Genomic DNA, 24,974 nt, shown 5'->3' on the forward strand with positions numbered 1-24,974 from the left:
AAGGTGTTTGGATATGAGCCGGACTGATGCCCGAAGATGAACATGAGGGCAAGACACAGAAAGATGCTGCATCCCTGGATCCAGGGGGTGGGGGAAGGGGGTGTATGTGAGCCAAAAGAGAGATGGCTTAATCATACTACAGCCATGTAGTTTTTGCTCAACTGGTCCTAACTGGTCAGAGCAAGCTGATAGATTCCATGGTGATGCTCGCACTCTCTCGAGGACTAGACAATAGACTCAGGACCAGTTTGGTCAGAGACCATGCACTCTAGGCACTAGGGACCACATAGCCCCACACCGTGCCCAGTACACTAGGTACCACAGCACCCTTTCCCCAGTTCTCCCCAGTTAGTCAACAGCAGGATGAGAGAGGCCCAGGGACATTACTAAGAGCCTTGAGTAAGCTGGGATGTTGGTGGCAGAAGGTGGCTAGAGGTCTTGAGAAGTCAACTCTCTCCAGGTCATTAAGAAGTACTAGAAGCCCAGAGATGTGGCCCGTGTGTTCTCATCCTCTCTTCAGGCCTGGCTCAGAATAGTCCCAGCACCCAGAGACCTTCAGTGTTCATCTGTGGGTTGAATGACTGAGACAGGAAGGGACAGCAGACTTAGGCAGGCAGGTGAGATGGGCAGCTGTATCCCTGACATTTCTTTGTTGGGGTTTTTTGTTTGTTTTGTTTTGTTTGTTTGGGGTTTTTTGTTGTTGTTGTTTTTCAAGACAGGGTTTCTATGTATAGCCCTGGCTGTCCTGGAATTCACTCTGTAGACCAGGCTGGCCTTGAACTCAGAAATACGCCTGCCTCTGCCTCCGGAGTTCTGAGATTAAAGGCGTGTGCCACCACACCCGGCTATCTCTGACATTTCTTTGGGCACATAGAAGCATGTTCTCACTCAGACATGTCAAGCAACTCATTCAGAGATTGCCCCCCTCTCTGTAGGGCATGGCTCAGTGGTACTTCACTAGAGAGCAGCCTAGACATCTGCCCTACTCGCCCTCACAGTGCCACCTTCAAGCATGCACATCTGTTCATTAGTTTGGGGTGGGGGTGGGAGGGGTCTTGTTCATTTATATTCCCCGAGGAACTGCTCCCAGCCCCCATAGGGCACTGGAATCTCCTGGGTGAGTGCATGGTATGCCCAAGAGATTAGCTTAAATGAGAAAAGATTTATTTTCCTTTGTTATCTTGAGTCCCAGGCCATGGTCCCTGCTGCATTGAACTTGTTGTGCCCCCATGCATCACATGAGATGTGTAACTAAGGAACTCCTCAGCTAATGACAGCAAGATACAAAGAGAGAGGATGAGGCCACCATCTTAATATCCCCTTCAAGGTGTGCTTAATGACCCAACTTCCTCCCACTAGGCCACGCCTTTCAACACTCCATGACTTCCCACTGCATAGTGGGCCGGGGACCAAGCTTTCAGACCCAAACTATACAGCAAGTGGATGGATGGATGGATAGATGGGTTGATGATGGATAGAAGGATGGATGGATGGTGGATGGATTGATGATGGATGGATAGATTAATAATGGGTGGATGGGTAGGTGGGTGGATTAATGATAAATGGTGGATAGATGTTGGATGGATGGATGGTGGATGGATGGATGGATGGATGGATGGTTATGAGCCTGGTTCTCCACCTGAAAAAAACAAACCCACAAAACTGTATGACCATGATACAATGCACAGAGTATATGGCACAGTTACCAGAGGTGCATGCATTCCTATCTTGGGCTAGCTGAACCTTTGTGTTAGGGGGCTGTGAATCCTAGAATGTTTGTGACATCCTTGGATGACAAATGGCACCAGAAACTGTTGAAAACCTTCTGAGAGCAGGGAGAGTATCCTTGATGGAGATCCGCTGGTGAGAACGGAATTGCATCTTCACTTTTGATAAATGATATTCAATTACACCACCACCACCTCCATCCCCAAAGAGGGGTAGCGCAGCCCAGATGACCTCGAACCCTTGGATAAGATTGCTGCTGTTGTTTATTTAGCCCGTATTTACATCCCACTAGAAGCCTGGCTGGCTGCCAAGGCCTTTGGTTTCTCAGTGGCCAGCCCACAGCTGACCACCTTCAAGTCCAAAGTTGAGATTCTGAGACGTCAGACATTCAACAGGAGGGGCTGGCGCTCCTCATCGGCTGCATCAACAGAAGGAATTTCGTAGGTGACACACAGGGAAGAGTAGAGGCAGCCGAGGAAGGACACGAGGCTGGAGAAGTACATCACACCATTGGCACTGCCAACAGCTGAGGTCAGGGGCCCCAGGACCAGAGAGACAAGGATCTGAGCCAGAAAGTACTGGCAGCTAAGCAGCGAGATGTCTACGCCCATGCCACGCCGTGTGCCATCCGCACTGGACCCTGCAAACTGACCGGGAGACAGTCACATCAGTCAAACCTGCCACAACCTCCCTGCAGGAGCGGGAAAGAATGGGCCCAGGAAGACCGAGCAGGACGCACAGGACCAAGCAAGGGTCAGCCAATATCCAGAGGGGTAACAACCAGGAGAAAGGCTGGCGGCACGAACTTTCCCCACTTGAGCACCTGTGCGGCTCCAAGGTCGTAGCTGCACAATTCCATATTTCCAAAGCCACTGAGTTGTACAGTTTGTATGTTTCATCCACTTTATTGAGTTCTCAAGATGGGTTCTCATGGCCCCAGCTGACTTCAAACTCGCTACGTGGCAGATAACCTAGAATTCCTGATTCACACCCAGCCGAGTCACTGGTTGGTTGGTTGGTCACACATGCTTATAGTCCAGCACCAAGAGAGTGGAGGAGGCAGGAGAGACACTTTGAGACCAGCTTTAGCTACATGGGACTATTGGGGACAACAAAACCAAGGCAAAAGCTCTGTGGGGGAATTTGATCTCAGTGCAACTGACAAAAATGAACCCAGGCTGGTGGCTGACAAGAGGGTCCAGCGGGTCCAGGGGCTTGCCTCACAGACTGTGTGATCTACAGAACCTACCTGTATACAGGTGGAAGGAGAAGACCAACTGTATGTACTGAGGTTGTCCTCTGACCTGCACACACACACACACACACACACACACACACACACACACCAATAGTAAAGTAGTATCTGGGCCGAATAAAACAACCCTTTTTCTTTTCCTTGTTAGGTCTTCCACATCCATTCCACTCAAAACAAAACAAAACAAAACAAAACAATCCCTCCTATCCATATAGGCTGTTCTGCTCCCATTTCTCTAGACCCAGCCACTGTGTTAATAAGGAACCCTTTCCCCAGTGTCCCCGTTCAGAGTGGGAAGTCACCTGGATGTAGCCTCCAAAGGTAGTAAGGAAGGTACCAGCAGCTGGCTGGGCAGATGCAGGGGTGGAGGGGACACACTCAGAAGGGCTCCCTCCATTCAGAGCTTCACCCTCTGCCTAGATAATCTCGGTTTCCAGACAAAGGCCTCGCAGCTCACACCAGACAGTTCTCTGCTAAGTTGCCTCTAAGAGGCCAGCAGCGCCCATACCCACCTTCTTACTCTGGTAGTAATCACAGAGCAGGGAGTAGGGCAGGGTGCAGAGCGTGGAAAACAGGATGCCATAGGTGGTGCAGAGGGACAGGACCACGTACAAGTTCCTGGAGAGGGTGGCCAACCCGGTCCCCAGGCCGAAGGCGAGGTAGGCGATGAAGTAGAGGGTGCGGACGCTCAGACACTCCTCCAGTTTCTCCAGGATAGCTGCAGGCGGGACAAAGGCTGTGTAGGTGGCCAGGCATCTTCCCTACTCTACAGGGACCCAGCAGTGCAGGTGGCTTGTCCCTGGCTGCATGGTAAAGCAAGGCCTGGAGTGTCCTCACTCACACCCGGCCAGGGGCTTCTACAGATCAAAGATTCCCAAGGGGTTTAGGATGGTGGATCTTAGGCTGAACCTTTGGTGCCAAGAGCCGCAAGTCTTCCCCCTGGCTGGGTGTCATCTTCATCAAGGCATGCCAACGGGCTAAGGAAAACAGAAGGCCACCTGGCTGGGGGTGGTGGTGGGGGCAGGACCCCCAAAGGGCTCACCCCCGGGGCGTACAAGGGAGACTAACATCTAGTTTTGGGGTCTCTGGGGACTGAACTCAGCTTCAAATATGCTAACCACATACACAGACTTTTGCACTGAGCTATACCCTAGCCTGTAAACACCTTCTGTTCATCTCGACCTTCCTAAGCCCCGAGAAGGCAGGAGTCATACTGTCATGTGTGTGATCTACGGGAGTCCAGGACCTTGTAAGTGCTAAGTAATCTTTCCACCATAAGCTACATCGCACAACTCCTCTCTCCCCGCCACCTACTCAGTCTTACTTTGTGTGTCCTGAGCCAAGAATGGCTATATATATGTGTGTGTGTGTATGTATATATGTATATTTGATGTATAATATATATAATATGTAGTATATACATATATAATATGTAATATATATATATATATATTTACTTAGTGTGCGTGGTAGGGCTGAGGTAAGGGGGACATGGGTCTGCCATGGCATATGTGTGGAGATCAGAGGACAATTTGTTGAAGTCAGTTTTTTTCTTTCTTTCTTTCTTTTTTTTTTTTTTTTTTTTTTTTTTTGGTTTTTCGAGACAGGATTTCTCTGTATAGCCCTGGTTGTCCTGGAACTCACTTTGTAGACCAGACTGGCCTCGAACTCAGAAATCTGCCTGCCTCTGCCTCTGCCTCCCAAGTGCTGGGATTAAAGGTGTGCGCCACCACACCCGGTTTGAAGTCAGTTTCTTTTTTCCACTCTGTGAGCTCCAGGGACCGAACCCAAGCCATTGGGCTTGGCAGGGGTCTTTACCCATGGATCTGTCCCAGTCGCTGTGGTTTGTGTTTTGTTTTGTTTGAAGATTAATCTGTTTTATGTATATGAGTGCACTGTCGCTGTCTTCAGACACACAAGAAGAGGGCATCGGATCCCATTACAGATGGTTGTGAGTCACCATGTGGTTGCTGGGAATTGAACTCAGGACCTCTGGGAGAGCAATCAGTGCTCTTAACCGCTGAGCCATCTCTCCAGGCGGAGCTGCTTTGTATTTTTAAATGACTTTAAAGAAAGAAAACAACAAATAAAGGAGCTTTCGTTTGCTTGTTTGCGTGGTGCATGAGGACTCTATGACGTATGCACTCCATGCCAATTCCCCTCTTTAATGTCACCACAGACTTGGGACCACGGAGCACTGCTGAGAAATGTCAACAGAGCCACCTTGGCCTCTGGACATATCTGCTGCCTGGCCTTTCACCCTAAGATCCCAGCAGACTGGAGCTTCCCACTGTCAGCCCAGCCCCAGGGGGACTGTCCTGGATGGACTAAGCATGGCAGCCCCGGGGTTAGCCAGGAGCAGGCCCTCATGGTCAATTCAGGCTGCAGACTCTGGCCACCCTGCACTCAATGCTCTTGCTTCCTCCTGCCCCCCACCTCACCGTGACTGATGGTTGCTTCTCAATGGTTGCCTGCCTCCTTCCCAGGCCTCCTCTGGCCATACTGTTCCACAAAGCCTTGTACAAAGAATGGAGTTAGCAGCCACAGACCAGCCTGTATATGGCCCCATGGTTTGCCCCAGGTCCCACTTTGCTCGTGTGTGTGTGTGTGTGTGTGTGTGTGTGTGTGTGTGTGTGTGTAAACCCATGGTCTATACCAGTCTAGTCATAGTCATGTCCCTTTCAGGATGCCTCCTCTTTGGAGGCCTGACACTCACAGGATTGGCCTCTGCACCCCAGGTATCTACCCTGGGTCCAGTCAGCACAGCTGGTAGGCCCAGCAGTAGCTAGGGACTTGAACAAAAGATAGTCGTGGTGCCTTCTCTGAAAGGGGACCTCCAGCCTGCAGTTACAGATGTGACCTCTTGGTCAGTCACTAGGAAGCATGCATGCAGCAGACAGCAGGTACCTGAGTAGAAGGCTGCACTGAAGGCATAGATGCACATGCCCCAGCAGCCCATGGTGACACCGCTGTTGTACTTCTGATATGCTTCCGACGTGTGCGGTGCCTTTGGGTCTCCCTGGAACACCACCTCGCCCATGAAGTCCGTGTAAAAGAGCAGCATGCCCTCAAATGAGAGCCACCCTGGAGGAAGACAGAGGCTGTGACCTGCGGCCACCAAGGCTGTGGTCCTGCCCGCCCTTCTGCTACTCTCACTAGCCAGAAAGTAATATGAGGAGTTTAGGCTTGGTGGCTCACACCTGTGGTTTCAGCACTTAGAAAGTGAGAGCAAGGAGGTCGGGACTTCGAGGCCAGCCTGGGCCACGTTAGCCAGGGCCACAGACCTTTGTCAAGTGCCTCCATTTTGGCTGACCTGTGACAGTTTCCATAATGAGAGAAATTTGGTTTCCAGAACTATAGGAATTTGGTTTTTTTTCTTTCTTTTTCTTTCTTTCTTTCTTTCTTTTTTTTTTTATAAAAAATTATTTATGTTTGTGAGTACCCAGTCGCTCACTTCAGACACACCAGACGAGGACACTGCATCCCATTACAGATATGGTTGTGAGCCACCATCTTACCAGTGCTGACTTTACAGATGTGTGCTGCCCTGTCCAGCTCCCTTTGATGATCATGGTGGTGGTGGTGGTGGTGGTGAGCCAGACTCGGGTCCCCATGTTGTGTGGCAAGCACTGTACTGACTGAGCCACCGCCCACCCCCTATTATTATCATTTAATTTTGAGGCAGGGTCTTAAGTTACATGAGGGCATGGAACTTGCTATATAACCAAAAATGACCTTAAACTTGTGTTCCCCCTGCCTGCCTCCACGCCTGAGCGCTGGGACTCTGGGCATACCTGATTTATGCAGTGCTGGCAATAGAATCCATGTAAGCACTCTACCAACTGAGCTATGTCCCTAGCCCATTGAGTAGTATAAACTCATTTCCATGGCAGCAAAATGCATCCAAATACAGATACATCCCAAAGCGCTTTACCCTTCCCCTAGACCAGACACCTGTGTCCCTATCTTAGCTTTTGTTGGCATAAGCTGTGCTCGGCTAAACACCTGTCACCTAGGTTTTGGGCGCCATGCATGATTTTGGCTTATCTGAGACACCCTGCAAGATCACCGTGGGAAAGGTTTAGGCTGTTTTTAAGTCTTGCCTGTGCTGGCCCAACACCAACTCCTATAGTCCCCAGACCTTCAACAACTCAACGGCAAGTGAATAAAAGCCAAGTTGAGGTGTTTCAGTGGTCACTAGAGCACCAAGCCCTGGTGCTTTAAGAGCGCCATCAGGTCTGCGGGTAGATGGGAGGTCTGCATGCATCCATCCACAAGCAGCGATGATATTCCAGGAAGAGGGAGGGGTTCATTGCTTAACCTGGAGCAGAGCCCCCATGGCAGCAGCCAGGCCCACACTCCACCCTTGCTCTTGCCTGGGAGACTAAGGAAAAGCCCTAAGGCACGGGGCTCTGTGTCCACACTCAGCACACACAGCACCCTGGCTGCACCCCATCACAGACCATGGCACCATGGCTCACCCAGAAAGTGATTGACACAGAGATTGCGCAGCGCCTTGGGCATATTGTAGATGGTGGAACAGAGATGCCGCAGAGACAGTGGCTGCTCCGACTGCTCGCTGGAGCCCGTCAGCTCGCTCTCATATTTCACACCGTTCAGGAGAATGTTTGCGACCTGTAACAGAGCCACAGACACCAAGTCAGAGCCGTTAGGCCCACATCCCACGGAGGTGTGTGACAGGGTATGTATGTATCGTATGTATGTATTATATGTGTGTACGAGAGAAAGTGAGAGAGAGAGAGAGAGCAAGAGAGAGAGGGAGAGAGAGAGAGGAAGATACAACACATAAAATAGATAAAAATAGATAAAATAAATACAGGTCATTGGAGAGGGACAGCTGGTAAATGCTTGCCGTGAAGACATGAGACATGAGTCACAGCCTCAGAACCTAGGTTGAAAAGGAACCAAACCCATATTTGCAACCCCGTACTGAGGAGGCAGAGACAGACCCCTGGACTTGCTGGTCAGCTAGCCTAGCCTACTCATCAAGTCACAGGCCACCGAGAGACCCTGCCTCAAGAAAGCAAGGAGGATGGCATCTGAAGCAGGCCAAAGTTGACCTCTGACCTCCACATATATGTGCACATGGGTGTACATGCACACACATGTGACATGCAGGTCAGCTTTAGCCCAGCCAGCCCTCACCGTTTTTCCCATGAAGAAAGGCTGTGACGACTTTCTTCAGGGTGGCCAGCACAAAGTCCTCTCTGCGCGGGTGGCTCTCCTGCCACATGGAGGCCAGCCAGCCACGTCAGAGGACACCTCATCCCTCAAGGGTGTTCCTCCTGAGCGCAGGCACCCCACTATCAGCAGAATGAAAGGAGAGGCCCAGCATTTGATGGGCACCACAGGCCACTGGCATAGCTGCCAGCCTTTCGGAAATGAGGTTCTGCTCGCCAGCGCCTTGCCTGGACTGGAGGCACAGACTCCAGTGGGAATTCATGCCAGCACTGAGCTGTTTGGAGGAGGAGGAGGAGGAGGGGGAGGAAGGGGTGCTCTGGCCGGGGGAGGGAGGCACAGTGGGCACCAGAAAAAGGAAATAGGAAGTCTGTAGTCCTGGATCCCAGAGCAGCCATACAACGAGGTTGTTATCACAGCCGTGGCAGGACAGCTAAAAGCACCAGGTAACCTGAACTTGAACATGCTCAGATTTAACTTATTAAAACACAACAAAAAGAAAAAGAAAACAAAAAAACCCACGGTCTTGTAAAGCTCCCACGTGCTGGGGTTACACACATGCACCACCCACCCTGTGATTGGGGAGCCAAAAACTGAAAACTGAATTTGAACTGTCTACCAACCGAGGTACAGCCCGCCTTCTGCCCACAATATTAACTATTTTCCTTCATCTGTCTATCTATCTATCTATCTATCTATCTATCTATCTATCTATCTATCTATCTATGCATTGGTGTTTTGCCTGCCTATATGTCTGTGTGAGAGCATTATATTCCCTGGAATTGGAATTACAGACAATTGTGAGCCACCACGTCAGTGCTGGGAACCGAACCCCGGTCCTCAGAAAGAGCAGCCAATGCTCTCAATCTCAACTGCTAAGCTGTCTTTCCAGCCCAATTTTTACTATTTTCAAAGAACTTATCCCCAAACCACACTGTTGACAGAATGGAAGCTGGGAAGGAATAAGAAAAGGGGGATGATGGGAGCGCCCTGAGTTTTGTGAAATCGTCCACTCCAGCTGACAAAGGGCCAGAGAAGCTACTTGAATGTCATCAAAATGAAGGCAACAAGCCCTTGATATGTGCGGTTAGGAAATGCTGCTCCTAGAAACAGCAGGCTGAACACCCTGGCGACTTGGACACTCCTCCCCAGGAGGAGCAGCCGCTCACTGCAGAACGCTCTCCAGGAGAGGCTCAGCCAGGCGGGTGCATCTGTGGCCTGGGCAGAGTGTCTCACTGGGTCATGCTCCATTCTTCCTGGCTCCAGAACAACCTCCCTGTGCAGGTTAGATGCTTCATGGGGCTGTGGCCTAGAAACCCTGGTTTCCCAATTTCTGTCTTCCTGTGAGGGCCCTAAGACCAAAAGCCAAAAGCACATAGACAATAAGGGCCTCCTCCTCCGGGTGATGGGTTCTGTTCTCTCTCTCTCTCTCTCTCTCTCTCTCTCTCTCTCTCTCTCTCTCTCTCTCTCTCTCATGCATCCATCTGGCTGGCTGGCTGTCTCTGTGTGAGCATGCGCACACATGGATACTGGTGCACGTATGTACTTGTAGAGGCCAGAGGATACCCTCAGGTGTGGCTCCTCATGTACTCTCTCACCCGTCTTTTACTTTCGAGGCAAGCGCTGGACCAGCTGAGGCTCTGAAAGTCAGTAGCAGCCATAGCCTCATGGCCAATCTGACACATACTAAAAGCACTTCATGCAGCCTTCCGGAAGGTCCTGTCCCTCTGCAGAGTGTGCAGCCCTTCAGGGTCAGCTAGTGTCAGACATGAGTGGGAGCGACTGCTCACACTGGGGAGGTCCCAGAGACAATGCAGCCTGCCATGCTGTTACATCTTCCTTCAAGGCTCAGATATGTTGGCACCATATTCACAGGGTCCAAGTAGGCAGCTGTGGGGCTGGAGAGCTTTGGAGTGGGGGAAGCAGGCCTGGAGCAAGAGCGGGGTCGAGGTGTGACCAAACCCTAAAATCTCGTCTGCCTGAGATCGGCAGGAGTAGGACTGCTCCCCAGGCCTATGTGTCTAACACGTGGAGCCCTGTGCCCTAACCTTTGTCCCCACTGGAAGAGGTCACATAGCCAGGTAGCCAGGATAAATTTCCTTTCCCCTTTTAAGGCCCTGTCCAGCAGCACCTGGAATTCCTCCTTATGCAAATGAGCACCCTGGCCCTGGTCAATGGTGTATATTCACCCTGAAAGCCCCTACTCACCCCTCCCCCAAGGTTTAAATAGCCTTTGTTTCCCCCATTAAAATGAGCTGTCTAGTTGACTCTCTCTAGGAATAGAGTCTGTTCTCTAGTCCTGCCAGGGACCACCGGATCCTTGCTCCCCCATCCCCACCCCCACCCCCTGGACATTTATTTGCTCTTACCTGTTGGCTGAAGGTCACATTCCTTCTTCTGCTGGTTTCAGGGCCATTTCCTCCAGCCACATCTGGGAGAGCCAAGGTCTGGGGCCTCTTCAGGATCCCCGAGGCCCGTGGCTTTGAGGTGTCCAGAGAGCCTACTCTTAGCACATCTCCATCCGAGCCCAAGGTGAGGGGTCCCTCTCTCCTCTCCAGCCCCCTCTCCTGGCAGTAGAAGCCATCGGGGGCCCGGGGAAAGCTGACACTGATGGCCTGCCTCGGGACACTGCTGGGGAGAGCCAAGTAATTGTCATGGCCCGCTGTGAAACAGTCAATGAGCACGCTGTCTATGTTGGAGGTGCCAAAGGATGATGCGAACTCATTGATGCCTGTGAGGGAGCTGTCCCTGCTGATGAAGCTGCCATACTTGGGGGTGAGCGGGCTGGGTGGGGAGATGGGGCTGGAGAAGCTGGCGTACAGGCTGGTGGCTGTAGTAGAGGGAAGGGCGTCACCAGCCCCCTCCTCCAACAGGACAGGTGGGGAGGGGGGCAATGGGAGGCTTGGGCTCTTCATAGCTGTCCTCTTCTCCCCCAGGGGCCGAAGGGGTCTCTCGGGGATGCTAATCAGGGTGAGCACGGTGGTGACACTCAGGGTTATGGCAGTGAAGACATAGATGACACGGAGCTGGCCCCCCAGGGCCCTCCCGAAGCTGGTCTTGTCCCAATGGATGCCTCCGACCACATAGCCAAACCCGCCTCCAAGACCTGTGGAGAGAAAAGGGATGCAGCATCCTCCTACCCAGACAGGCAAGGAGGCCCCAGCGCAAAGGTGGAGCCGCCATTCCTTAGAAGGTCGTAAGTAGCAAAGTCCACTCCAAGGACTCACGAAGCATCTGTCCCACTTACACCCCAGAAAATGTAAGGGCAACTGCTCCCCCAGCCTCCCACGTTATTCCTAACATGCTCCCCAGGACCAACTGACTTCTCTCTTCTCCATGTTAACCTTGGCGCTTGGCTCCAGGGCAGGGAGTGCAAGAGCAAACCACCAAACTGCCCGCCTGTCCTTTGGCTAGAAAGGAACTGTCAGAACTATGGAAGGTGCTGTTTGGACCCAGCTACTCCATCGATTTAGCATAAACACACCAAGACCTCCTCCTCCTCCTCCTCCTCCTCCTCCTCCTCCTCCTCCTCCTCCTCCTCCTCCTCTTCTTCTTCTTCTTCTTCTTCTTCTTCTTCTTCTTCTTCTTTTGGAGACAGGGTTTCTCTGTGTAGCCCTGGCTGTCCTGGAACTCACTTTGTAGACCAGGCTGGCCTCGAACTCAGAAATCCGCCTGCCCCTGCCTCCCAAGTGCTGGGATTAAAGGCGTGCGCCACCACCGCCCGGCAAGACCTCATCTTCAACATACAAGCCAGTGTGTGCACAAGGATGTCCCCCTGTCATCCTTGTGCATGGCCACCAGGAGGAAAGTCATCTCTAAGGATGGCCCATGGGAACTGGAGTCATTAGGCGTGTATCTTTACCCAATGAGCCATCTCATGGGTGAACTTGAGGTCCTAATAATTAGCTTTTGACTCATCTTTTAGAAGAGCCATCAAAGATTTGTAACCCTTAAACAAGGGTAGGTTTCAGACAGATATTTTTAATTTTAATTTTATTTTAAAGTTAATATATCACTTACATATGTTGCCCCAGCTCACTCTATAGACCAGGCTGGCCTCACACTCACTGAAATCCCCCTGCCTCTGTGACAGCCTCCCAAGTGCTGTCACTAAATGTGTACATCACCCCACACATGGCTCTATTTTTAAGATTTTTATTCATCTACTTTATGTGTATGTTTATGAGCCTGCTTGAGTTTATGTACACCACGTGTGTACAAGGAGGCTGTGGAGGCCAGAAGAGGGTGTCGGATCCCCTGGATCTGGAGTCAAGTGTGTTGTGAGCCCAGCTCCTCTGCAAGAGCAACCATTGCTCCTAACCACTGAGCCATCTCACCACCTCCCTCAAGTGCTATTTTAAATGGGACTTTTTTTCTTTTCTATCATTTTGTTATAAGTGTTTCTATTGAGAAAAACTGAGGTTTCTAAATGTTTGTTGCTCCTATTTAATTAAAACATTTAAATTACATTTTTGTTAATTTCAGTATGTGTGTGTATGTGTGTGTGTGCGCGCGCGCCTGTGCGTGCATGGTGGGTGGGGTGGGGTGGGTGTATATACCACAGTGTGCATGTGGAGGTCAGAGGACAGCTTGCAGGAGTCAGTTCTCTCCTGGAACCCACGTTCAGCTTGTCAGGTTGGGTGACAGGTACCTTTACCCACGGAGCCATTTGAATGGCCCCTTGTTTTGAGATAGTCTTGCCAAGCAGGGCTGGCCACCCTGGGACTGACTGTAGAGCAGCTGGGCTTGAACTCCCATGACCCTCTGCCTCTGCCTCCCCAGGTTCTGGGCCACAGTCACCGCTCTTGGATGCCTGTTCTCTTTTATTCTGTCCCTGTCACTAAGATCAAACCTCCAGCCTTGGGCGTCTAGGCAAGGGCTCTGCCTCTGAGCTGCGCCCCAACTCTGACCTCAGTATGGAGTGCGGAGTCCCAGCATTCTGCTGAGTTCTTGCACTGCTTTTGGATCTGTCCTGGGAAGTCCTAGTAGGTGCTGTCACTCAGTGTGACAGACAGAGTTGACCTCTTGCCCCTTGCCACTGTCTCCGCGCAATCACACTGTAGGGTCAGAGGATTCCTGCCTTGTCCCTGACTTTGGTAGAGACACTTCTCATGTCACTGAGCACAGCACAGGTATGCGTGCATGCCTGTAAGCGAAGCATACATGCATGCACAAGCATGAATACCCCAGAGATTATATTTGTGTTATATTTGAGAGCCCGCCTACTCAAAACGGTTTGTTAATAACCTCAAGCTAGTTCTTGAGGCTTGTTTATTTGTTTGTTTGTTTGTTTACAATCATTCAAGAATATTCCCAAGCCGGGCGGTGGTGGCACACGTCTTTAATTCCAGCACTCAGGAGGCAGAGGCAGGCAGATTTCTGAGTTCAAGGCCAGCCTGGTCTACAAAGTGAGTTCCAGGACAGCCAGGGCTACACAGAGAAACCCTGTCTGGAAAAGACCAAAAAAAGTAAAATTAAAAAAATAAAAAAAGATTTTCAACATTTAAAGTACTCTTAGTCTGGCCCTGAGGTCTTGTCTAATGTCCCACGAGGTCTGTTCAGTGTGTGTTAACAATGTCTTTAAGCAAAATAGGGTAAACAAGGTTGGGCAGGGACAGTTTATGTAACCAGAAGGTCTCAGGAGCCATTCACGATTCATGCCAGACCTTTACAATTTTAAAAAAACACACACACTCTCTGTTTATCTCAAAATTGTGTGTGTATGTATGTGTCTCTGTGTGTGTCTGTGTGTGTATTTGTGTATGAGTATGTGTGTGTATGTGTCTGTGTGTGTGTATTTGTGTATGAGTATGTGTGTGTATGTGTCTGTGTGTGTATTTGTGTATGAGTATGTGTGTGTATGTGTCTGTGTGTGTGTGTATTTGTGTATGAGTATGTGTGTGTATGTGTCTGTGTGTGTGTCTGTGTGTGTCTGTGTAGGTGTGTGTGTCTGTGTACATGTGTGTGTATGTCTGTGTCTCTCTGTGTATATGAGTGTGTGTGTGTCTGTGTGTGTATCTGTGTACATGTGTCTGTGTGTGTATCTGTGTACATGTGTCTGTGTGTGTATCTGTGTACATGTGTCTGTGTGTGTACATGTGTCTCTGTGTGTGTATGAGTGTGGGTATTCGGTGCATTTGTGTAGATGCCCACAGAGGCAGGAAGAAGGAACAATAGGAGCTGGAGCCACAGGCAGTTGTGTGGGTGCTGGGAACTGGTTCAGCTTCTCTGAAAGAGGAATAAAGAAGTTTTAACTTCCGGGCCTTCTCTCCAGCTCTTCCTGTACGCAATGCTTTTGGGACAGTTTACTGGCTTATTTATTAGAGACAGAGAAGTGTCACTGCGTAACCCTGGCTGACCTAGAATCCAATATGTAAACTAAGTTGATCTGGAGCTCACAGAGACCTGCATGTTTCTTGAGTGCTGAGATTAAAGGTGTATACCACACGCTGGCTTTGTTTGTTTATTTACTTACTTAGATAGTCTCTACCTCCTAAGTGCTGGGATTACAGGTATGCACCAAACTTAGTTTATATAGTGTTGTGAGCCCTGGTTTTTGTGCATGCTAGGCAAAGACTCTACCAACTATGCTCCAGCCCCAGTTCCAAGGAAAGTATTTTCTATTTATTTATTATTTATTCTGGGGTATGGTGCGTGTGCCTTGGTGTCAGAGGACAGCTTGCAGGAATCAGCTCTCTCCTTGATGGGATATTTTCAATTATTTCAATGCTGACCTATATACATTTGAACTTCATCAACTTATCTTTAGATCCTGAGGTAAGGAAGGCGCCCCCCCAGGGCACACATCTGGACCTCACGCAGCTGCGGGAGGAGTACTCACCCGCCATGAGGGCATGGATGTTCAGGCCTCGGTCCTGGTCTACCGGGCCGCACACATCCATCATGTAGGCGTGGCTGGGGTTATCTGCAGAGTCTGCACTGAAGTCCATCAGCACCACCCCGCACACTGTCAGGAGGATGCCCCACTTGTGGTTGGTGGCTGTGTCAGCCAAGGCCATGCCAATGTCCCTTCCATTGAGCAAGAGCGAAAGGCCCAGCAGTGCCCCTGGAAACAGAGACAAAGTCACCAGAGGACCTCTTCTCTGTCCCCACCATCTTACTTCCTAGGTTGAGACGGAGGACTTAAAGAGCAACCTGGAGTCCTGGAGTATCGGGCTGGAGAGATGGCTCAGTGGTTAAGAGCCCTGACGGCTCTTTCACAGGTCTTGGGTTCAATTCCCAGCAACCACATGGTGGCTCACAACCATCTGTAATGGGATCTGATGCTCTCTTCTAGTGTGTCTGAAGACAGCAGACAGTGTACTCATAAAGGGGAGACTGTGGGAGTTGCCTACAGACATGCAGAGTTCCCCCACTCGGGGCTTTTATCCCATTAAGCTGAGCAAGTTCAACGTGAACTTTATTATCTCATTAAGACAAACAAACAAAAAGCTAAATGACTTATTTTTAGTGTTGGCTCAGGCAAGGTTGGGCCTGAGAATTGCCTGTGCTTGAGCTGTTTCAAAGTTCCTAAAAGGAAGCAACTGATCCTCTCCCCCTCCCTCCCTCCCTCCCTCCCTCCCTCCCTCCCTCCCTCCCTCCCTCCCTCCCTCCCTTCCTTCCTTCCTTCCTTCCTTCCTTCCTTGTTTCTCTTTCTGTTTTATTTCCATGCCAAACAACAGACCTATGGCCAGGACAAGAATGAAAGGGCGTCTCCTTCCAAACCTTGAGGTACATCGGTCACTCCAGGCACCCAACAGAGGCTGCAGCAAGAATCCTGAAAGAAAGCAGGCCGGTTGTTATTGTCAGGGCTCCCGGCACCCACGGGGTGCTAAAGCAGCTCACACTCCCAAGGCTCCACGCGCAAGGAAACATCCCACAGCTCACACTCCCAAGGCGCCACACACAAGCATACATCCCAAGGTGCCGGAACATTACGGCAACAAGATCAGGGCTGGCAGCAAGAACCTGCACTGCAGACCGGAGCCACCCAGGCCTGCTCTCTATGGACTGTATAGGACAAGCCCCCGTGACTTTCCTTGGGAATCCTGGCACTGCCCCCGACCCGAGTTTCATCAACTTCATAGCTCAGATTATGCACTGCCAGCTTGATGTGAGATGAGATAATCCTGGGGTCTGCTAAATGCCTGGCCTACCCTCCAGTACAGATCAAAGAACGTAGAATACAGGATGTGACCAGCCATACCTGTGTTCTCCCACAGCCCCATACTAAGGAGCTGAACTTAACTCCTCCCTTGTCCCCTCAGGTCCCTCAAGCTGCTTCAGCAGAGGCTTCTGGAAGCTTCCGGAGATTTCCAGAGGCCGTCCACCATCGGGGCTCACCGAGGATGGGGCTGATGAACCACACTAGGCTGTAGAGCTGGTCTGGCAGGCCCATTTGCAGGAGTACCGGAGTCACGTACGCGGTCTCCATGGCGTAGCTGAATTCGATACCAAACAGAATGCAGCCATTGAAGAGCAGTTCCCAAAAGGACCTCTGTGGGTGCAAGTCCCCAAAGTCCACCAGCTCGATGGGACATGGGGTGTTGGGGGGTGGGGGCGGAGAGGGCCGAATGTACTTCCTTCTCTTGGGGTGGCGTTTGAAGTTGTTGGCCCGGTGGCTGATGTGTCCTGTCACGGACCCTGAGTAGCTGGAGATGGGAGACCTCCAGAAGTCCTGAGGAGCCACACTGGGGATGACGGCCTCTCCCGGAGGGGTGCTGCTTGCTGGGGGGATCATCGTAGGCAGGGCTGGTGGGTGTCACTGTGAGGGAAGCCCATTTAGGGACGATAGTTACTTTACAGAAGCCTGTGTGGAGCCGCCATCTTTCCTACGAGCCCCTCCCCTTGGGCCCACTTGCCATCCACTTGGGGAAAACTGAGTTTGCACTGAATACTTGAGAGTCCATTCTGCCTGTCTTCCCAAACCGAGCCTTCGGTCCCCAAGCAGAGCCCAGTGCTCAGGGGACAGAGCAGGGCCCTTTACACGGGGGTCAGGGAGCAGGAGATCAGAGAACCCAGTCCTGTAGCACTCCAGGGCTCACCCCCAGACAGTCTGAGTCAGGACAGACACACAAAAAGATCCTCCTGCAGGTGCCTGGGAAGATCTTGTCGTTCCTTCCTTTCCAAAGGACTAGACACCCAGAAAGTCAGGAGCCCCTTGGGGGCTGAACACCGAGCTAACTCACTAACTCACTCATTGTGAAGGGCTAGCTCTTCCTTCACAGGGTGAAAGTCACCGCCGGTCAGCTCAGTTCCTGTATTTATATGCAGTCCATCACAGGAACCAGAGGGGCCAGATGCCTGCCTCAAAGCAGCAGAGGTGTAGTGTGCTGTGCTGTGCTGTGCTGTGCTGTGTGTGCTGTGCTGTGCTGTGCTGTGCTGTGCTGTGCTGTGGTGTGCTGTGCTGTGCTGTGCTGTGCTGTGGTGTGCTGTGCTGTGCTGTGCTGTGCTGTGCTGTGCTGTGCTGTGCTGTGCTGTGCTGTGCTGTGCTGTGCTGGGCTGTGCTGTGCTGTGCTGTGCTGTGCTGTGCTGTGCTGTGCTGTGATGTGCTGTGCTCTGCTGTGATGTGCTATGCTGTGGTGTGCTGTGGTGTGATGTGTTATGATGCCGGTCACAAGCCCTTTTCTTTCAACTATTATTGACAAGTAAATTTTCATTCATGGACTGAAACCTCTATGGTGCTTGAAATGTTCTTTCTAAAGGAAACCCCATAGATGGTGACACGATCGAAGACCCCTAGTAACAGGGACAGAGCCTGAGCCAGCCATCCTCTGTAACCAGGCAAGGCCTTGACAGGTGGGATCGGGACACCAACCCAGCAACGAAACCTCTGATCTACAGTTTGTCCTGTCCGCAGGGTGTGCTGGGACGGAGCCCAGTAATCATCATCAGAGAGACTTCATCTAGCAACTGACAGGGGAGGATGCAGTGTCCCACAGCCAAATGTTAGGCAGAGCTCTGGGAGTCCTGCAGAGGGGGAGGAAGGACTGACGGACCAGAGGATCAAGGACACCACAGTAACACAGCCCACAGAGTCAACAGATGGGACACGAGTGGGCTCGCAAAGATCAGGGAGCCTGCGTGCGTCTGACCCAGGCCCTCTGCATATATCTTATGGCTTTGTAGGTTGGTGTTCTGTGGTGTTTCTAACAGTGGGAGCACGGACTGTCTCTGACTCTTTTGCTGCTTTCGGGACCCTTTCTTTTCCTACTGGGTTGTCTCATCCAGCTTTGATGTGTGAATATGTGCCTGGCCTTACCATAGTGTGTTATGCTGTATTTGGTGGATGTCCCTTAAGACCTGCCATTTTCTGAGGAGAGGTGAATGAATCTGGGATGAGGAGGTGAGGAAGAGAGACTCGGGGGAGGGGACACTGCAGTCGGGATGTAAAATAAGAGGGAAGAAAAAAGAAAAAGATCTGGGTACAGTGGCACATCGCCTTTAAGCCTGGCACTTGGCAGAGGCAGAGGCAGAGGCAGAGGCAGAGGCAGAGGCAGAGGCAGAGGCAGAGGCAGAGGCAGAGGCAGAGGCAGAGGCAGAGGCAGAGGCAGAGGCAGAGGCAGAGGCAGAGGCAGAGGCAGAGGCAGAGGCAGGCCAGTTTGGTGTATAAAGCAAGTATGGGGCAGCCAGAGCTTACCACAAAGAAACCCTGCCGAAAGAGGGGGGGCGGGCATGGAGAGGGAGAGGGAGAGAGAAGTTAGGAAGGAAGGAAGGAAGGAAGGAAGGAAGGAAGGAAGGAAGGAAGGAAGGAAGGGAAGGAAAGAAGGAAGGAAGGAAAGGAAGGAAGGGAAGGAAAGAAGGAAGGAAGGAAAGGAAGAAAGGAAGGAAGGAAGGAAGGAAGGAAGGAAGGAAGGAAGGAAGGAAGGAAGGAAGGTTGGGTTCTGGGGATGTGGCTCAGTACTGGTGCCCTTGCCTTGTGTGTTCCAGGCTCCATCCCCAGAGCTGCAAATGAATGGATGAATGAAAAGCAACAGCATGCAATGAGAAATAATTTCTTCATCCCCAATGTATTTACATTTTGAGAAATTTTCACACTACCCAGAGCCTAATAGGAAATTGGCAATGCAAAAACCTTCCTCTGCCCTCTGCCCTCTGCCCTCTGCCCTCCGGGGTTTGCTGCTCAGAGACCTTTCCCTGAGTGTCCAACTGCTTTTTGCCATTTTGAAACAAATCTGGATTATAAACTAAAGGAATTGATTTTGATGCTGACTCACGCACACTGTAAGCAATGTTTCCCCTCAGCCCAGGGAGAAAAACAAAGACACCAGAGCAATGAAGTGTGGGAACTCCGCTGGATGTACCGGTACAGCCCATCCCATCCACCAGCCCTTCCTGGGAGGTAGGCACCCAAACCGCTGCACTTCCCTCAGCCTTGGCTGTGCGGACAACCCCAGCATCATTTACCAAAGATGGCCATTGCGGGCTTGCCTTCAAGACTAGGTCAAGCCTCGGCTTCTGAAGTCATGCTCCGGATCCTGATTTACTGTACCACTGTCTATCATGCTACTGATGTCACTGTCCTCTTTATGAATTCAGAAATCCTGCTCCATGTGTGCTCAAAGCTCCTGCACTGCCCCACCACTCAGGCAGCTCCTCAGAAGAGAGCAGAGGTGGATACGGCTGCACATAGAGAGGAGGATTCAGAACATGCGCTCATCCACCCTCCACATATTTACTCTCTATTGATCTGCACTCTGTCCATTCAATTATCTCTCCATCTACCCACCTATCTACCAACTGCCCTCCACCCATCCATCATTCATCCATCCATCCATCCATCCATCCACTATCCATCCACCCTCTTTTCATTTATCTATCATTCCTCTATCCATCTACCATCATTCCTTCATCTACCCACCATCCATCAATCTACCATCCATTCATCCACTTCTCATTCATCCACTATCAATCAACCCATCAACCTTTCATCAATCTATCCATCCATCCATCCATCCATCCATCTACTTATCCACCCACCCATATCTCTTCATCCATCCACCCATCTATCCATCCACACATCCATTTATCCATCCACCCACACATTCATCTCTCCATCCATCTATCCATCCACACATCCATTTATCCATCCATCCACCCACCCAACCATCCATCCATCTATCCATATATACATACAGCCTCCACCCACCCACCCATCCATCCATCCATCCATCTACCACCCATCTATTTATCCATCCATCCACTTACCCACCCACCCATCTATCTACTCATCCATCTATCCATCTACCCACTCACCCTCCTATCCATTCATCTATCCATCCACACATCCATCTATCCATCCAGCCATTCATCTACCCACCCATCCATCCATCTATTCACCTGCCTGCCCACCCACCCAACCATCCATTCATCTATCCATATACACATACATCCTCCATCCATCCATCCACCCATCCACCCATACTCTACCCATCCATCACCATCTCTTCACTGTCAGTCTAACCCCTGTCTGTTCATTCAACCATCTACCACCCACCCACCATCTATTCACCATCCATATCAGTCCAGCCAACTATCCATGCTCCCACTTTCCAATCCTACTTAGTCATAGTCATACACAGGTGGTACCATCTAGCCACCTACCTACCCACCCTTCAAAACATCCTGCCTCATCCTCCCATGTACTAGCTACTGAGGATCAAGACACAGAGGTCATAGAGATAGAATGATGACATAGTTCTTGCCAGGAAAGATGTTCTAAGCAATGGGAATATTCCATTGGAAAGAGAAAGTGCTGTCGGCCACAGTGAAGATGTGAGGAGAGACGAAGTCACTAGCAAACTATTAGCTGGTGGTGAAGGACCAGGAAGTCTTGGCTAAAAGGTGAATTTTACACTGAGGTAACAACATGGGGGAGAAACTCACTCTCCCGTTACATCAATAACCGACTCATCTGCTGGCCTCGTAACCTGAGAACAGATAGGCCTGAGAACTATGTCTTCAAGTAGTACTTCATTTAAAATATAGTTCACATGTGAGGATTAAATCAAGATGAAGGTTTTAGGGGCTGGAGTGATGGCTTAGTGGGCCAAGACACCTGGTGTTAAGCCTGAAGACATGAGTTTGATGGCTAGGACTCACATGGTAGGAGAAAGCCAACGCCTAAAAGCTGTCCTCTGGCCTGCACCTGCACACGGCAGCCCTGGATCCATACATAAATAGTTACAATTATTTGTTTTTGTTAGAGATTAATAGTTTTTAAAAGCTAAGCTTTTGTGTGTTTCCTTCCCATAGCTTAGGAGCTTCTGCAGAGTGAGAGCTGTTGCATGACAAGCCCTCCCTCCAGAGCACAGGTAGGTCCTAGGGACCCCACAGCTTCACACTCTCAAAGCCAAGAGTCCTTGACACAGGGGTGCTGAGAGCTTGGCCCAACTCTGCCCGTTGGCCACAGCACACATTCTTCCTCAAGCCCTCCCCACTTAAGAGACACAGCATTGTACCCCCTCTTTCCTATCTGCATTCACCCCGGTAAGCATGTGTTCTGTCCCTTTAGCTGGGCTTGTGGCACATGCCTTTCTTTAATCCAGCACTCGGGAGGCAGAGGCAGGTGGATCTCTGAGTTCGAGGTCAGCCTGGTCTACAGAGTGAGTTCCAGGACAGCCAGGGCTACATAGTGAGACCCTGTCCTGAAAAACCAAAACCAAAACAACAACAAACCCACAAACAAACAAACAAAACGAAACTGTCCCTTTGACTCTGGAATGGAGGACTGTGGTTCCAGTCTGGATTATCCCGTTGGTGTAAAGGGCAACTTTCAGAGCCTGTTCCAGACGGATTGTGCAGACGGGCTGCTTCTCCATTAGCAGTAGGAATCCACCATCATATCCTGCTACTCAGCTTTAAACAAGGCTTGCATCCCTTCCTGGCAAAGGCAGACACTTGTCCGTTAATCAGTCCAGAGCAGCGGTTCTCAGCCTTCCTAATCTCTTTAACACAGCTCCTCATGCTGTGGTGACTCCCAACCAGAAACTTTTTTCCATTGCTACCTCATAACTGTAACTTTGTTACTGTTATGAATTGTAATGCAAATCTCTGTGTTTTCCCATTGTCTTAGGTGACCCTGTGAAAGGGTTGCTTGACCCCAAAGGGGTAATGACTTACAGGTTGAAAACAGCTGCTCTAGTCCAGGAGCCAGAACTAAACCCAAGTTTGGAGAAACTTCCTGTTTGTGTTGGAGTCAGGTCAGAATTACCTCTATCATCTATCTACCTATCTACCTACCTACCCATTATCTGTCTGTCTATCTATCTTTCTCTCTCTCTATATATAAATCTATCAGAGTGTGTGAGCAGGCATGTGTGTATGTGTGTGTACATGAACCATGAGAAAAGTGTGGAAGCCAGACATGTGTGCACGCATACATGTTTGTACACACAAACCATGACACACCTGTGGAAGCATGATGTGTGCATGTGTGTGTGCATGTGTGTACAGGAACCATTATACACATGTGGAAGCCAGACATGTACATGTGTGTATGTACATGTATACACATGTATGCATGTGGGTATATGTACATGTGTGTGCACGTGTGGCATGTGCATGTGTGTGCACATGTATGTGTCTACATATGTGTGTGCATGTGTGTGCACATGTGTGTGTGCATGTGTGTGTGTATATACTCGAACCATGACACACCTGTGGAAGCAGGAGGACAGCTTGCAGTATTTGGTTCTCTTTGCACCATTTGGGTCCCTGGAATGGAGCTCAGGTCGCCAGACTTGGTAGCAAATGCATTTACCCGCTAAGTCATATTGCTGGTCCCAGAATAACCTTTTTTATTAAAAAAATGTATTTGTCTGGGCTGAAGAGATAGCTTGGGAGGTTAGGAGCATTTGCTGCTCTTGTAGAGGCCCCACGCTTGGTTCCCAGCACCCACATCATGTGGACAGCAATCACCTGTAACTTCAGCTCCTAGAGATCTGATGACTTCTCTGGCTTCCCAGGTACTGGCACACACACACACACACACACACACACACACACACACACACACACACACGTGAAAATTAAGGTTTAAAAATAAAAAATTACATTTGAAGTTGGGCAGTGGTGGCACATGCCTTTAATCCCAGCACTCGGGAGGCAGAGGCAGGCAGATTTCTGAGTTCAAGGTCAGCCTGGTCTACAGAGTGAGTTCGAGGACAGCCAGGGCTACACAGAGAAACCCTGTCTTGAAAAATCAAGAAAAAAAATGTTAAATGCTTTACAAAATTTTATACTGTGACAGATTTTTTTAAAGTTACTTTTCTGTGGGCAGTTAGAGACACAACCTCTGACTTGCAGCAGGATACACCAGGCTAGCCCACCCAGGAGCTTCAAGAGATTTCCATCTCTGCTTCCTATCCAGCCCTAGGGCTGCCAGGATTGCAGGTACACGATACCACTACTGGTGGCTTTAAATGGGACATGGGGATTCAAATTCAGGTCCCCTTGCTTGGGCAGCAATTTCTTTATCCACTGAGCCATCCCTAACCTGTTATGGGCTGTTTCAACAGCACTTGATTAACAAAAAAGAAACATGCAATAACCTGAATACTTAAAAAAATGTATCTCACTTGGAATCAACCCATTTTCTTTTCTCTTTTCTGTTAAACAAAACAAAACGAAATGAAACAAACAAACAAACAAAAAACGGGGGGAGGGGGCTTTCCACCCATGGGGTTGCCTTAGGGTCAGTTCTCTTTCACCTCCTACAGATTCTCAGAGCTGTTAGTTCAAACCTCTTAAGGGGATGGAGCACTGAATCGGGGCCCAGTTCTGCTACATCTCCGGGACTTTGACTCCTTACTCAGGGCTAACTTGCCTCCAAAGTCCCGACTAGAAGCACTCTGACTTTGTTTCATCAGCACCTGACTCTCCTCCCCCTAAGAACAGGAAAACAAACGTTCTAACGACTCCAGGGGTCGTGAGAGGTTATTATCCAGAAGAGAATGAAGGGGAGGTTTGCCCGCCTCTAGTGTCAGCTTTAGCATGACACCCTCAGCGATATGACTCAGGACAGAGGTAATGACAGGGTGCTGTTCCCCATAACCCAGACATCCCAGGAGATGTTTTACAAAGGCCCCTGACCATCCAGAGGACTCAGCCTCAGGGAGGAGGTGAACCGGAAGCTGATGACACCTGCCCAGGTGGCCGGGAACAGGCCTGGGGCTCAATAAACAGAGCAGACGCTGGGTGCAAATTTTACCAGACTGCTTCTCCCTCTAGGCCTGCGGTTGCTGCGCCCCCGGAGGTTCCATTCTCAGCTTAATTCACTAAACATCCAAGAAGAACAAAGGTCTCCATGCCTGCCTAGAGCCCCCAGCCTGGGCACTAGTATCATCCTGGGGCCTAAGCAGCATTGCTCCCGGCGCCAAGCCGCGGAGCTGGGCAGAGGGCGCAGGAGGAAACGCCCGGTACCTGTACGTCCAGACGGGAGGCATCCCTTTCCCAGGCTGGGTTCCTGGTTCTTCGGGGTACAGCTCCGTCCTAGCCCGGCGCCCCCGGCCCCGCCGCGGCAGCTGCAGCATCACCCCGTGGGGCGGGGCCGTGACGTCACGGCTGCATCCCGCCGCTAGGTCCCGCAGAGCATCCTTAAAGCAGCCGGTTGGCTGTGCCATCGCACCTTTGGGGACAACCGGGGTCTATAGGCAGAATGCAGGAGTGGGAGGCAGTATGACTTTGTGGGACCAGTTCCAAAAACAGAACAAAACAAAAAAACCTGAGCGAAAAAAGAAAGACAGACATATAATAGTTTATGTTTGTTTTTCCATGGTCATGAATGTATTAT

The 24,974-nt window shown here is 50.5% G+C and overlaps 1 protein-coding gene across 4 annotated transcripts; it reads right to left on the reverse strand.

Moving 5' to 3' along the window:
- Positions 1-1,973: 1,973 nt before the first annotated feature.
- Positions 1,974-24,754, reverse strand: Slc45a1 (solute carrier family 45, member 1). 4 transcript variants are annotated; one of them, XM_006538860.2, is made up of 9 exons: positions 24,605-24,754; positions 16,389-16,946; positions 15,867-15,959; positions 15,024-15,248; positions 10,552-11,288; positions 7,465-7,618; positions 5,891-6,067; positions 3,496-3,701; positions 1,974-2,375 (listed from the first exon to the last, which is right to left on the reverse strand). In XM_006538860.2, the coding sequence occupies exons 2-9, from the start codon at positions 16,408-16,410 to the stop codon at positions 2,109-2,111; spliced, it is 1,881 nt and encodes a 626-aa protein (XP_006538923.1). In that variant the 5' UTR covers positions 16,411-16,946; positions 24,605-24,754; the 3' UTR covers positions 1,974-2,108. The 4 variants fall into 4 exon arrangements, with proteins under 4 accessions (XP_006538923.1, NP_001342666.1, NP_776135.2 ...); NM_001355737.1 differs by having other exon boundaries at positions 15,908-15,959; positions 16,526-16,946; positions 24,605-24,752; NM_173774.3 differs by having other exon boundaries at positions 16,526-16,946; positions 24,605-24,752.
- Positions 24,755-24,974: the final 220 nt, after the last annotated feature.

The sequence above is a fragment of the Mus musculus genome, chromosome 4 (assembly GCF_000001635.26).
Source record: "Mus musculus strain C57BL/6J chromosome 4, GRCm38.p6 C57BL/6J".
NCBI lineage: Eukaryota > Metazoa > Chordata > Mammalia > Rodentia > Muridae > Mus > Mus musculus.

What these genes read in the sequence shown, in the direction of transcription:
- Slc45a1 (NM_173774.3), bottom strand. Translation starts at nt 16,922, where the DNA reads ATGATCCCCCCAGCAAGCAGCACCCCTCCGGGAGAGGCCGTCATCCCC. An exon ending in CATTCTTGTCCTGGCCATAG is followed by an intron (nt 15,249 to 15,866) that starts GTCTGTTGTTTG and finishes CTCTGTTTCCAG; the next exon opens with GGGCACTGCTGGGCCTTTCG. An exon ending in ATTACTACCAGAGTAAGAAG is followed by an intron (nt 2,376 to 3,495) that starts GTGGGTATGGGC and finishes TCTCCCGGTCAG; the next exon opens with TTTGCAGGGTCCAGTGCGGA.